This window comes from Eptatretus burgeri, chromosome 6 (genome assembly GCF_056783735.1).
Source record: "Eptatretus burgeri isolate ZD-2024b chromosome 6, Ebu_testis_v1, whole genome shotgun sequence".
NCBI lineage: Eukaryota > Metazoa > Chordata > Myxini > Myxiniformes > Myxinidae > Eptatretus > Eptatretus burgeri.
In genome coordinates this window covers 46,494,442-46,509,950 of record NC_140966.1, presented here as the reverse complement: position 1 = coordinate 46,509,950, position 15,509 = coordinate 46,494,442, and the positions used below count along the sequence as shown (strand labels likewise).

Sequence of the window (15,509 nt, the reverse complement as noted above, 5' to 3'; positions counted from 1 at the left end):
AACACAAAAAATAGTGGCCACTGCTGGTGCCCACGAACGAACACAAAAAATAGTGGTCACTGCTGGTGCCCACGAACCAACACAAAAAATAGTAGTCACTGCTGGCGCCCACGAACCAACACAAAAAATAGTGGTCACTGCTGGCGCCCACGAACGAACACAAAAAATAGTGGTCACTGCTGGCGCCCGTGAACCAACACAAAAAATAGTGGTCACTGCTGGCGCCCGTGAACCAACACAAAAAATAGTGGTCACTGCTGGCGCCCACGAACCAACACAAAAAATAGTGGTCACTGCTGGTGCCCGTGAACCAACACAAAAAATAGTGGTCACTGCTGGCGCCCGTGAACCAACACAAAAAATAGTGATCACTGCTGGCGCCCACGAACCAACAAAAAAAATAGTGATCACTGCTGGCGCCCACCAACCAACACAAAAAATAGTGGTCACTGCTGGTGCCCGTGAACCAACACAAAAAATAGTGATCACTGCTGGTGCCCGTGAACCAACACAAAAAATAGTGATCACTGCTGGTGCCCGTGAACCAACACAAAAAATAGTGATCACTGCTGGCGCCCGTGAACCAACAAAAAATAGTGGTCACTGCTGGCGCCCGTGAACCAACACAAAAAATAGTGGTCACTGCTGGCGCCCACGAACCAACACAAAAAATAGTGGTCACTGCTGGTGCCCGTGAACCAACACAAAAAATAGTGGTCACTGCTGGCGCCACGAACCAACACAAAAAATAGTGGTCACTGCTGGCGCCCACGTGAACCAACACAAAAAATAGTGGTCACTGCTGGCGCCCCGTGAACCAACACAAAAATAGTGGTCACTGCTGGTGCCCGTGAACCAACACAAAAAATAAAGTGATCACTGCTGGTGAACCAACAAAAAATAGTGGTCACTGCTGGCGCCCGTGAACCAACACAAAAAATAGTGGTCACTGCTGGCGCCCACGAACCAACACAAAAAATAGTGGTCACTGCTGGTGCCCGTGAACCAACACAAAAAATAGTGGTCACTGCTGGCGCCCACGAACCAACACAAAAAATAGTGGTCACTGCTGGCGCCCGTGAACCAACACAAAAAATAGTGGTCACTGCTGGCGCCCACGAACCAACACAAAAAATAGTGGTCACTGCTGGTGCCCGTGAACCAACACAAAAAATAGTGGTCACTGCTGGTGCCCGTGAACCAACACAAAAAATAGTGGTCACTGCTGGCGCCCGTGAACCAACACAAAAAATAGTGATCACTGCTGGCGCCCATGAACCAACACAAAAAATAGTGATCACTGCTGGCGCCCACGAAGCAACACAAAAAATAGTGGTCACTGCTGGCGCCCATGAACCAACACAAAAAATAGTGATCACTGCTGGCACCCATGAACCAACACAAAAAATAGTGATCACTGCTGGCGCCCACGAACCAACACAAAAAATAGTGGTCACTGCTGGTGCCCATGAACCAACACAAAAAATAGTGGTCACTGCTGGCGCCAACGAACCAACACAAAAAATAGTGGTCACTGCTGGAACCTGTGAACCAACACAAAAAATAGTGGTCACTGCTGGTGCCCACGAACCAACACAAAAAATAGTGGTCACTGCTGGCGCCCGTGAACCAACACAAAAATAGTGGTCACTGCTGGCGCCACGAACCAACACAAAAAATAGTGGTCACTGCTGGTGCGTGCCCAGAACCAACAAAAAATAGTGATCACTGCTGGCGCCCACGAACCAACACAAAAAATAGTGGTCACTGCTGGTGCCCATGAACCAACACAAAAAATAGTGGTCACTGCTGGCGCCAACGAACCAACACAAAAAATAGTGGTCACTGCTGGAACCTGTGAACCAACACACAACTACAACTACATCCTGCTCCAACAGCGGGCGCCATATTGGATGGCAAGGTAAACAAGTCCAAATAATTGGTGTAACCTCCCATTTCAGTAAGTCAGAATAACGAGATCAAGGTGCTCCATTGTGGAGCTCCTGACGCTATAGTTGCCAGGGAAGTGAATTCAACCAACATGGTGGCGCGCACGGCATTATGGGAATTAGGGTCTGAAGGGGTGTGCGGGGGGGGGCGTGTGCGGGGGGGGGTGGGGGGTTGAGTTACTGTTGTTCCTGATCCAGATGAGCTTCAGGAGCCGAAGACGAAGCCTTCTCTTCATCCCTCTTCAGTTTGCTGCCAAGCAGTGAGATGAGCGGCTTGCAATGTACTTAATACGGAACGGCTGGCTTGGCAAGCTATAGCAAGCCGCTTGCTGACGGAAAACAACTTCAGGATGATTTTTTCGATCCTTGTGGAGGATCTCCAAGTCTTACTCACGTTGTTGTTCTTGTGGACTTTTTTGTTTCACAGCCTACAGTTTTCATCGAAACTTCCATAAACGGCGTATATATGTAAAAATACCCTGCGCAGACAGTAACCATCTCCAATTTTGAAAATTCCTCCGAGAAAAAAAAAGTTATGACGTCAAAATATCTCCGCAAATGGAAATCGCCTAAAAAATTATCTCCGAAACTAGGCAAGCTTTTTGAATTCTGTTTGCGGGAATCGAACAGGGCATTAGCAGAGATGAATTACCGCACATACGATACATCACTATGACGTCATATCAATTTTTATGACGTCATTCCTATTTTTTGACTTTTGTTTCACAACCCAGAGTTTTCATCGGATCTTCGTGAAACTTGCCATTACATGTATATGCAGAAATCCCACGCGCAGGCAGGAACCATCTCCGATTTTGGAAATTCTTCCTAGAAAAAAGTGACGTCATAATATCGCCACTAATGGAAATCGCCTATACCATTATCTCCGAAACTAGGCAAGCTGTTTGAATTTTGTTTGCAGGAATCAAGCCGGGCATTAGCACAGATAATTTATCGCAAACCTGATACATCACAATGACGTCATATTCGTTTTTATGACGTCATCATTGAGAGGATGAGGATATTAGCTCATTTGAGCTTGTTTTAACCCATATTATGGCAAAAATTTAATTACTACCTTTATTTATTGCTTTGTGAATCACCAAACTATGTATTAGCAACAACTATCACAATAAAAACCGCGTGTCGGCGTCAAACTTAAGTTAGTACAAATTTCGACTTTAGAACAAGAGTTCGTGCTTCTTGGTAGTTAATGACAACGCGCTTTATCGTCACTTGGTCGAGTGAGGAATGTTGCGCTGATGTCATAGATCAGCCAATCACCGCTCAGGGGACGTCTTAGATCAGCCAATCACCGCTCAGGGGACGTCTTTGATCAGCCAATCAACGCTGGGGTTACGACGGGAATGAAGGAAGGAAGGAAGGATGGATGGATGGCGAGCTCGTGCCGTGACGTCACGATCGCAATCGACTCGTCCACAAACTTCCGTGATTTCTCCACCAAGGCAAAAGAAAACAAGACGCTGAGTTTTCCCGGTGAGATTAGATAATTGGAATTAAAAATAGTTTTTTTTTTTTAAATGAGGAGCATGAAGCGGTCGGATTCGCCTCGGTTCGAATAAAAAACTGATCACAACGTGACGTGAGGAAAAAAAAGGTTCAATCACGTCTGTGAGACCCGTTTTAGTCTGTGTGGGGAGTCTTGTCTCCACTTTAATATCCATGATGTGTGTTCCGTCTTTGATCGTTTAACGGATCTTTCATGTTCTTGATCTGCGATTAATGATGAACGTCAAAGCTCGAGAACTGGTGAGAAAGCCCAAGAGCCGGTGGCATAGCCCAAGAGCCGGTAGGATAGCCCAAGAGCCGGTAGGATAGCCCAAGAGCCGGTAGGATAGCCCAAGAGCCGGTAGGATAGCCCAAGAGCCGGTAGGATAGCCCAAGAGCCGGTAGGATAGCCCAAGAGCCGGTGGCATAGCCCAAGAGCCGGTAGGATAGCCCAAGAGCCGGTAGGATAGCCCAAGAGCCGGTAGGATAGCCCAAGAGCCGGTGGCATAGCCCAAGAGCCGGTGGCATAGCCCAAGAGCCGGTAGGATAGCCCAAGAGCCGGTAGGATAGCCCAAGAGCCGGTGGGATAGCCCAAGAGCCGGTGGGATAGCCCAAGAGCCGGTGGGATAGCCCAAGAGCCGGTGGCATAGCCCAAGAGCCGGTGGCATAGCCCAAGAGCCGGTGGCATAGCCCAAGAGCCGGTAGGATAGCCCAAGAGCCGGTGGGATAGCCCAAGAGCCGGTGGGATAGCCCAAGAGCCGGTGGGATAGCCAAAGAGCCGGTATGATAGCCCAAGAGCCGGTGGGATAGCCCAAGAGCCGGTGGCATAGCCCAAGAGCCGGTGGCATAGCCCAAGAGCCGGTAGGATAGCCCAAGAGCCGGTAGGATAGCCCAAGAGCCGGTGGGATAGCCCAAGAGCCGGTGGGATAGCCCAAGAGCCGGTGGCATAGCCCAAGAGCCGGTGGCATAGCCCAAGAGCCGGTAGGATAGCCCAAGAGCCGGTAGGATAGCCCAAGAGCCGGTGGGATAGCCCAAGAGCCGGTGGGATAGCCAAAGAGCCGGTATGATAGCCCAAGAGCCGGTGGGATAGCCCAAGAGCCGGTGGCATAGCCCAAGAGCCGGTGGCATATCCCAAGAGCCGGTGGCATAGCCCAAGAGCCAGTGGGATGGCCCACATGATGCGTACACTCGATTCCAAGCTGTCTAAGCCTGGGTTTGAATCCCGACCCAGCGAGAAACGACCATCCAGGTGTTTCACTGGGATTTTAAAAATTTAATTTTCTGAAATTTGTCGTCTAATTTGTTTTTCACTTGGAAGTTGTGGGTTACGATGTGTTAAAGGTGGAAAAAGTCTGAATTAATGCAATTTGATTCCAGGTTATAAGGCGGTGTCGACTTTCTGGAGGCACTGTATGGACCAAAGTTTATTTATGGCATTAAAAAGCAGGGTCAGAGGGGTCTACGGAGGGAGGTAACGGGAGAGTCCCCCCCCCCTCTCCCCCAAAGAAGTATTTACTTTCCCCTCATAAATGACACTTTCCAATGCAACTTGATTCCAACCTTAATCACCCGTGATGTACCAACGATTGTTCACACCATGCAATAAAAATCCATAGACATTTACTTTCTTCTCCATAACATATTTTGTGGGTCATGCATGTGTACCCGTGGTTCCCTGGTTATCTTATCCAGCCGTTACCAGGTGAGTGCCTAGAGGTATCGTCTTTATGTTTATTATATAAGGATCTACACTCTTGGATGAGTAAGTGACATATATGAAACTGTCTAATTATTCCAGGTTTATGAACTACCAAAGTGTATGTATAAAGGGGGGGGGGGTGAGGGAGGTGGACATGTACAGTGAATAGGAAGGAATAAGACAAAAATGGGAAACGATGGCTGAAAGATGAACAGAATGGGAAAGAATCAGTTTATAGAAGAGAATCATGGCTTTGCACGAGTCAGAGATCGGTAGTACATTTGAAAAACTGAAATTGGGACGAGCCAACAGACACAGGGAGACAGTTATACAATACGGGACTTTCAAAATGGCATAATCCACCACAGCATGCTCGGAGCGCAAGTGCAGAAACCATCGGGGCAGGTGAACTTGTGTCATGCATGCGCGACAGGATGTGTTACCTAATATGGCTTATAAAGCTTCTAAAATAAGCGAGAAATACTTTGAAGAGTACCTGAGATAAATCTGGGGTTTGCCTCCCAACAATGAAAGAGTTAGAGGGAGACACCATATCTGGTTTGAGTGCTTTTGAATACTGATGGGCAGGTCATATCTGGGGCTTGCGAATGCATCGAGGGAAAGTCTAAAATATACTTTTAAAATGACTATTTACGATTAATAGTTTTGGGGGTTGAGTGGGGGGGGGGGTAGCTGTGAGGACCGTTAGAAATATATTGTGACGGACGTTGCCTCTGGATAACTCCAAGAGGATGGTGTGTCCTCGAGAGACAGACGCTGTTTGCAACTCTCAACTCTGGCTGATCTTCGCGCCCAAGGTTGGTTTACTGTGCAGGTGAGTCAAGCGAGGCAAAAGGGGGACCGTGCCAGCAGTTAAGTTACCGACCCCAGTCAGTCGGCCAAGCGAAATCGACATCACATAACTGCATCTGAGATTGAACTTGAGTAACGAATCCGAGCTGGCCAAATGCTTCGGCAGTCTTATCCCACCATCAGAATGGACAGAATAAGTCAGGACATCATTTCTTGAGGAAATAGCTTTTAATGACAGCAATAAAAATGTAAGTATTTACAAGGAGAGAAAACGATGAAATGACACATGTACACAATTAATCACAACACGTGTACATTCCCAAATTATCCCCAATGTGACAGACGTGCCTTCAGAACCTTATCAATGACTTGATCATGCATCCGATGTGGAAGAGAGAGAGATGAGTGATTGGCAAAGAATGATTAGATGATGACAAATCAAAACAGATGGAGACATGATAAACCCTTGCACACCTCGCACTTATTGATACTGGCTCCAACATCCTGACTGAAACCGGAACCCTCCCTGCTCGGCTCTTCACACAGCCGCGGCACCGGTGTTTCCCTGTAGATCAGTGCCGTCACTCGTGGCACGTATTTAATGCGTCTCCTGGACCGGGTGCTGGAGATGAGGCAGAGGGTCCAGCGACGCATCCATTGGACGTCGGAATGTGAAAGTGAAGGTGTACAAGGGCGGAAAGTGAAGAAATACGAAAAGAGCGAAAGGATAGAGACGGAAGATGCAGGAAAAAATGAATGACAAAGACGAATGGTGTGACGAGAAATGAATCTACAAAGTGCGAAGGAGAGTGAAGGAAAGAACGTGAGCAAGCAAAGCAAAAGGAATGACAGAATAAAGGACAGAAAGACGAGAGGACCCTCGCGTTTGTGTGAATAATAATCGAACCTCCAATAGAGTTCAAAAACCCTCTCAAGCTTGGAATCTGAGTCTCCAATCCTCTCAGCCTTTCTGCACCCTTTGTCCTCAGAGGCTCTGTGCACCCTCTTATGGATCTTCAAAGCTCCCTGTGCTCGAGCTTGCCTCATCCATGGGAGGAGCCACCTTCGGCTTGGTTCTTGGTGCGATATCCCTTTGCAGGCGCCCACGAAACCTGTTTGGAGCGGTTTTTGGGGCGCCCGTGAAGAGAACTGGCTCGTGAGCCTCGGGTTTTGGTGCAGTCTTTTGTCACGTGTTCATGAAGTGGTTTGAAATGATTTCGGGGGCTGCGAGGAAAATGTGTTCGTGTGTGAAGATGTGTGGCAAGTGTCTTGTGGAATGAGAAACATGGCACACATGGGATTTCTAACTGCACAATCACAACGCAGATCTATCAATACAGACTTTAGACAGTTAAATTAAACAGTACAATGATGAAATAACTGCTTAATGATGTGAGGATCTCTGGGACATAACCAGTAACGTTTGTTTGGTTCTGGCGGCACAAGATAAGTTGTATTCCATTGTCCGATCTCTTGCTAAAAGGTGTGTGTGCATGCGTGCGCGCGTGCTGCTGTTCTCTGGTATTAATAGGAAATTGTAGGAACTCGACACCTCTCATCCACAGATATTTCCTATTTTTCATGAGTCTGATTTGCATCTAGGAGCACAACAATCATGATTAACCATTTTGGAATTGCCACTCTCGTTTAAATGCTGAAAAATAAGGTTGAAAGACTATTTGAATGACAAATTTCGCCCTAGCGACAGCAGGTTAAAAGTGTCACGGAAAACGCACACACAGCGCATGCGCGAAAGGTTCATAAGCATTCATACATCATTTTGAAAGTTCTGTATTATGGATAACAAAGAAAAAAAAGACAATGTCACAGCCCCTATTGTTTTAGTAATTTTGCTGCACAGCCAAGTCTGAACAAAATCATACCATGCATGTCTGTGAAATGGGGACACATTTAGTAACAAAATGGCCACCAGTCAGCCATCTTCGATCTGATCTCAAAAAAAAACAAGTGAAATCCTTCAATACAGCGCGTGTTGTGAATCAATTGAGTACACTAATGTTAAAATATGCAATTTATGCTTTTTCAGTTGAAAAACAATTAAAAAGCGTACTTAATATTTGAAATGTAAAAATCTTGTTGTTATTGTGATAAGCACCTTTTATATATAACAGAAGGAATGAAATCGTTCGATACAGCGTGGCAGGAGGCCGCAAAAGAATGATTGTAAGTAAATTTCAACTACTAATGCATGACGAAACACTTGTTTACGGCTAATATTAAAGAGAATGATGGCACAAGAAGAACTTAGCCTGGAATCCTCGTGCATAACACCGCCCGCACAACACACGTGGTGTCCTTTGACCAATCAGGAGCAGTACAGTTACAGTATCATTTCCTTCAGCTCGATTGGTCTTGTCCTGCACGTGATGTTTTCGTTTTTTTTTTTTTCGTTCTTGTTGAATCTGAGGAGATTATTTTTCCGTTCTTGTTGTAAGTAAATTTCAACTACTAATGCATGACGAAACATTTGTTTATGGCTAATATTAAAGAGAATGATGCCATAAGAAGAACTTAGCTTTCTGCGTTCGGCGCGAAATGCCATGGTGGACGGAAATGACGTCGTTCGTTCGTTCGTACATCAGGGGAGCGTTTCTCGTTTTTTTTTTTCCGTCAAGCAATAAATCAAATGGTTTTCACATATATAACACATTAGTTTCACAAATTTCCATTGAAATACTCGGGTATTTCCGTCAATTGTCGCCATTTCCGTCGAGGTTACGCACTGCATCTACCGGACGGCCGTCATTGGCTGTCTTGAGGCACGTGGGGGGGGGGGGGACGGGGGACACCGGACCCACCGGAGACGTGGTAGACGACGCCGGGGGCATTTCAAACTCGGTGCAATTGTATACAGCGCACGCGCTGTAATAAAAATTGACGTGTGTTTGTAAACCATCATTCGTTATCTGTTTGCGAAGTTTGAACAAGATCGGTAAATGCATATCCAAGAAATGGTTGAGGGCGTGTTCAAGTACGTCAGATTTTTCTTGCAACCAAAATGGCCACCAGTCTGCCATCTTTGATCTGATCTTGGAACAAAATGATGTGCATATGTATACCATCATGTGTTGTCTTTGTGCCAAATACGAATAGAGTCAGTCCATACATGTCCGAGATATGGTTGCGGACGGACACGAAAATTGAGACCAAATCCATCGCCCCCGTTTCAGACTGAGTCCAATGGGGGCAAATAAGGCGATGGAATATCTGAAAAGCACAATATATGAAATCGATTGATTTACCTATGGGATATTATTTGCCTGGTGTTAATATAGATGTGTTTTGTTTGTAGTTTTATGAATGCTGAGCCTTGCTCCTCCATACAACATGGCAGATACAGTGTATAAGATGTTTCATGCTGTTTTGGTAAAATGATTTTGAATGCCTTTTTTTTGTAAAGAAAATGGGAAAGTGATGTGCCATATTCATTTGTGCATTTGATGAAGCCTGTGGACAGCGGTCTCTGCTAATCCTGAAAAATCTGACAGCCTTTCCATTTCCAATGCCACAAAATGACAACGCTTGGGTATTTTTTATTGGAGAAAAGTGCAAACAAAAACAGGTATTGTGGAGACCAATTTGCAAATTAAAAAAATGCCACATTGTTAACACAAACACATTAAAGTAAAACTTGGACTTCAAAAGAAAAATGAAAACAATGTTTCAAATCGATCGCGATCCTTATGTGCACCGAATCAAAATCTCGCTCCCCTCCCCTGACCCCCACCAGAGACGCACTGTACACTTTAACACAAACCTGTCTCCCATTCATATGTATTCAATCGACACTTCTGTATTGAAGAAAATAGTTGAAGGTTTGCATTTCTTTTTTCCTTCTAGGCTGATTTGCAACCTCAACATGAGTTACCCTCCACCTCCAGGTCCAGGTGAGAATATCTTTGCAGTGCACTGTGATTTCATAGTTTGGAAACTTTACTGGCCTTTTTATTTATTTAATTTTATGAGTGTCGAGGCTCATAGAGCGAAGTGAAAAATGTCAGCAGATTTATACACCACCAGAAGGTATGAGGAAGGGGAGGGATGTAGACAGGAACAATAACAAAAGCAACTAACAATGGCTCGGACTGGAACAGAATGGGAAAGAATCAGCATGTGTAAAATGTCAAGACTGTGGATGGATGTAAAACCGGTGATTTTTTTTTTTCCATGATCATGGAAATCCTTACGATAATTGAATTCATGGAATCAGTGACTTGAAACAGAAAAGAATGGAATGTCATAAATTACAGAAGAAAAAAAAAACCTCAAGATTGGGTCGAATTACAAATAAAATATTCACTATATTGTCCGATTCTTTATGCTTGAAATTCTCCGTAGACTTGATTCCCACATTGTAATTACGAAAAGTAGGAAAAAACCCCCAAACCCACTAATTTGATGCATAAGGGATACAAACTCATAAGGGATACAAAAGATACAAACAAGATCAGACTCGGTGGTGTAATGGATGGCGAAATCCGCTGGTCGAATTCCGCTGGTCGGAAATTCCGGTCGGAAATCCGCTGGTCAAGGTCAAGGTCTAGGAGGTCGGCGGTTTAAACCCTGGCCGGTCATCCCAAAGACTTCAAAATGGTGCGTGATGCTTCCTTGCTTGACATTCAGCATTTAAAAGTTTAAGAGCATGGGCAATCACCATATGTTGGCATATATGGGGAGGAGGAAATTCCTCCTTGGGAAATGCCCCAATGAGTGTGGTGAGAAAGATTGTACCATTGTTGTGACACCGCTGGTACCCAGAGTACCCCGGGGAGTGACTGCACTTGCCCCAAGCTCAGTGGCTATGTTTGTCTTTTCCAAAAGGTGTGTGTGTGTGTGTGTGTGTGTGTGTGTGTGTGTGTGTGTGTGTGTGTGTGTGTGTGTGTGTGTGTGTGTGTGTGTGTGTGTGTGTGTGAAAGAAAGAGTGTGGTTTTTGTCTCCATATGCTGGTTTCATAAGGTGGAACGGAGTCCTCCCAGGTCTCAAAGTATCCACCTCTGTTTCAGTATGGGGTGATGATTCATGGACCAAGCCATGTAGTTTTGTTGCTCTCAGTTTTTTCTCAATAGTTCCAAAGGGTAATTATAAAAGGTTCTAAATGGTAATTCTACTGGGGTGTTGTTCTTTCCCTGGCTTTACCTATTTCATGTTAAAAATGCCAAACTGAACCGCTTCCTTTGGATGCGGGTGCGATTTTTTTTCATGATATATTTTGAGCAACTTATTGGCCTCACACTAAACCAAATTCCACACTGGTTCTCAGATCTACTATAATCTATATACCCAAGTGAGCCTGCTGCATTAAAAGCTCAATCTTATTACCTCCTCCATCGAAGGTGAAGGAGGTTATGTTTTCACCCCTGTCTGTCTGTTTGTTAATTGTCGGAATCCTTTGGATTTCGGCAATTATGTTGGTCGGTTGTGTGTGTCTGTTTGTTTGTGTGTTTGTTTACCCTGTAGCAGCCACACCATTTCAGCTATCATGACCAAACTGGGTACAGACGTCGGCCATTGTCCAACTTAGACACTTGTCGTTTTTGGTGAATCTGGGTCAAAGGTCAAGGTCACCGAAAAACCGAAATTCTTATTTTCGCAATAACGTCCGCTAAAATGGTCGTATCGACTTCAAACCAAATCCAAAGTGTGCATCTTCCAATACTGCATCCAACCATATGTCTCATTGGGGTGTCACACCAACACCCTTCTTAGCGGTCGGCGGCCGAATGTCAGGGGGGGGTCGTGTCAAAAATTTCAAATTGCGAATAAAAACGCCATTTCAAGTCCGATTGACTTCCAAGTTATGATCATGACCAAACTAAGTGCTATAACTCATTAAACAGTAGCACTATCAACTTATAAGAACCAAATTGATTTCCAGGTTTTTGTTTTTTCAGAGATCATGGACATATGACAGTTATTCCGGCAATTCCTTGCTCAACGAGCAATTTCATTTGTTTGTTTGTTTGTTTGTGTGCAGGATATCTCAAAAAGTTGTGGACGGATTCGGATGAAATTTTGTGGAGGTTTGGTGTGTGATAAGGACATACTGATTATATTTTGGTGAAGATCTGGAACCACCTACTACAATTTTTTTAAAGTGATTCTTCACCATTGAGAGGGCCAAAAGCGATAGATAGCACAACATCTCAAAAAGTTGTGGACGGATTCGGACGAAACTTGGTGGACACGTTGGGTGTGTGGCATGATGTGGTTGGGTTTCCTGTGTAGCATGATATTTCAAAAATGTATTGGGCCCGATATATTCTCGTGAATCAGGCATAGCGTGGTTGAGGTATGCGCTCTACCGAGTGCCCTTCTAGTTTGTTTTGTGCTTGTCCTCAATTTTATGAAACTTTTGGGACATGTTATTTTGCTAAAACTTAACCTGTCTACTTTATAAATGATCATGTTATCAGTGTAGTATTTTTCATCAGTGATTATTTGACTGGCTGGTTACTTTTGAGCTATACGTGAGACTGAGGGACTTGAGAGTTATGGAGCGTTTGAATTTTTTTTTTTTTAATGATGGGCTTATTTTGTATTTCTCAGGTGCTCCAGGATGGGGTGGTGTCCCCCCAGCTGGGTTCAACTCTCAAGTCCCCGGCCCTCCTGGGATGGGGTTGTTCGGTCCCCAAGGTGGTTTGGGCCATGATGCTTTGAGGCAAATGGTATGGACAGCTGTATTCAGAGTATATTTCAAGAAACAAAATGAAGTGCTAATGCTGGTAGGAGTGGGGTGAAAGCTGGTGGTTATACTCGAAGTGTGCCTCTTAATGTTTTCAGCGATTCAAAAAAATATAAAAAATCCTTGGCTCCAGGATTCAGGGTGGAGGTAGCATGCAAATTCCCGATGTAAATGTTATTGTATAGCACTGCTACCGGTGGGGGCTGGGTATTGAAAGCAAAAAATAAAACGCACCAATCCATGACTTTTGAAATGATGTATTCTGCCCCAGAATGCTCGGTGCGCATGCGCAGAAACCCCGGGAACGTCAGCACTCAGGGCATCATAAGTAAACTGTGTGTCAGTGTTAAGTATTGTTACTTAAAATGTCTCTAAAAGCTTCTGAAATATGCTGGTAACAATTGGAAAAGTATGTGAGACAATGGGCTGTGCCTTTGCACAATGAAAGACTTGGAGAACTCTCTCAGCCTGCCAATTGGGAAGCTGTTCATTGTACAAACTCCCAACCATGTGGGTCGGTGTAAGGCCCGAGTGGGCGGTGGTATGTTACGGTGGTGTGCTAGATGCTAGAGGTACAGGGAGTGGACAAGAAAATGGAAACACGAGGGTACACGGCCCGTGCTGCATATATATGCAAAGAATGGGGCCACCACAAACCATATGCGGGCTGCCATGGGACTCCCCACATAGGCCCTTCAGCCTCAGTCGACATTCCGAGTGGTCTCGCACAGCTGGTCTCTCCACTGGGCCTACATGGAACCCCATCCTACTGGTCTCAGTGCCCCCACCCTTGTGCCAATGCTCATAGGCGACACCAAACGACTTTGCCTCATGCCCCCTCCCTTTATATAGGGTTCACGGGGAACACATCATAACCCTCCCCAAATTTAACTGTCGGCCCACTCCTTTTCTACAATGCTTCTGGGGACCATGTGGCGTGTATGCCTGATGCCATATTCTTCAGGCACTCCAGGCTTTCCACAATGCCCAGAGAGGACACGACCATCTGCTCCTTACTATCATCTGTGGGCCTGCACACATGCATGCTCCATAATGCGGCACCCTTGCTTGTCCTACGGCTCAACTAGAGCCGGACCCATCAGTTCTGTGGAGAGCCGCTATGGCCTTAACCCTGCTCAGTCCATCACTGCCAGCAACTCCCCTGCTGGCATTCCTCTTCCTTCTTTCCATTCCATTCCAACACACATGGCATCATTCGCCTCACTCGCACTTCCACTTGTGCACTCACTTTCACCCTCATGCTCACCCTCACTTGTGCCGATACACATGGGTAGCTCACTTGTGGACTCCTTCAAACCACACGCATCCCAGCACATAACCCCTCACAAGGAAAGAGTTCTGACCCAGCTATCAGTTACCTGTGTGAGCTCCTCCTTCACACCATCAAGCCGCATGCCCACTTCCTCCATGACAATCGCCGGTCTCTCTCAGCAGTCAGGTTTCCCCCCGGCTCCTCCAGCATGGAGTCCTGTACCCATGGGGTCACGTCCATGTTAACCCTCGCTGCCTGGACCTGTCCATCAACTTTCTCCACCATTATCCTCAACTCCATCTTCCCCTCTGTCTTGTTCTGTTCTACTTTCTGCTCTGTTTTCTCTACCCTACTTATCTCTTCGCTTCCTGGCTATGTTTTCACCCTCCTCTGATACTGAATACTAGCTGTCTGTTTGTCTGTCTGTGAGCAGGATATCTCAAAAAGTTATGGACGGATTCAGACACAATTTGTTGGACAGGTTGGGTGTTGTATATCGGCATTAACCCTATCACTCAATGGTGAATAATCACTTAAAAAATTTTTTTTAATCAGAACTGGATTTGGATTATCACCAAAATTGAATCAATTCTTCCTTGTCTCACACCCAACCTGTCCACCATGTTTCGGCCAAATCCATCCACAATTGTTTGAGATATCCTGTTCACAAACACAGACAGACGGCGGTGAAAACATAACCACAGTCCACCTTTAGTGGCGGGGGTAAATATTAATATGCTTAGCGATAGATATATAATCGGGCCTCAGACACGTAACAGAATGGAAGGCTAACAATTAAGTCTTTCTCGACATGCTTTGACATGGTTTGATATTTGTCCACAAAATACTGTGCGTTTTATGTTGAAGATTTAATAATGAAAAAACTACAACGTTAACCCCTTAAATTCCTTTCACATCCCTGCAACAATATGTATACAGTATATAAGACTGGGGTGGTTGGGATTATCCTTTCTTTTTATTTTAAAGAAAAGGTGGATCCAATCAAAAAGTAAAGATATCTACTCTGGTAATTTAAGTAATAAATATGCAAGAGCAGACCCGATCTCGGGCGACGTTTCACTCACTTCCCAGCGAGTTTGCTCTATTCACCTGATGATACAGTATATACTACTTCTTCTTCTTCTTGCATATGGCAGCCGGATGGCTATCATTTTGTTGGGACGCGACTATGCCGCCAAAGCTGTGCCCCTATTACCAGTACACTGGTTCTCATTTCACCATCCTCAGGATGATGGCAGCCTGTCAACCCCATCTGGTGTTATTTCAGTGGCCAACGGGGCTTCAACTCGGAACCTTAAGATCCCAAAGCCAGCCACCCTAACCACTCAGCCAACACCAAGCTTTTCCTGTCGATACTGTATATAGCATATACACACATACTTTATGTAGCATTTTAAACATGAATATTGTCCACCCAAAGCAACCTTTCTGAAAATTCAAGTTATAATTTGCCTCCTTGTCTTTCATGCCCCTCAGTGGAACACTATTGGTGGAACGACTTACCCTCCTGGTGGCCAATATCCGGGCAGTTTTCCTCCTGCG

General features: G+C 45.2%; 1 protein-coding gene across 2 annotated transcripts in view; it reads left to right on the top strand.

The window, feature by feature from the left end:
- The first annotated feature begins 3,291 nt into the window (after nucleotides 1-3,291).
- Nucleotides 3,292-15,509, top strand: part of LOC147024692 (annexin A4-like) — a 76,486-nt gene continuing 64,268 nt past the window's right edge. For both annotated transcript variants that reach the window (XM_085884840.1, XM_085884841.1), the window contains exons 1-4: nucleotides 3,292-3,446; nucleotides 9,832-9,878; nucleotides 12,538-12,656; nucleotides 15,444-15,509. The exon at nucleotides 15,444-15,509 is cut by the window's right edge and continues 385 nt beyond it. In XM_085884840.1, the coding sequence (XP_085740966.1) occupies nucleotides 9,851-9,878; nucleotides 12,538-12,656; nucleotides 15,444-15,509 (213 nt within the window). In that variant the 5' untranslated portion in view covers nucleotides 3,292-3,446; nucleotides 9,832-9,850. The remainder of the gene's footprint in view (nucleotides 3,447-9,831; nucleotides 9,879-12,537; nucleotides 12,657-15,443) is intronic.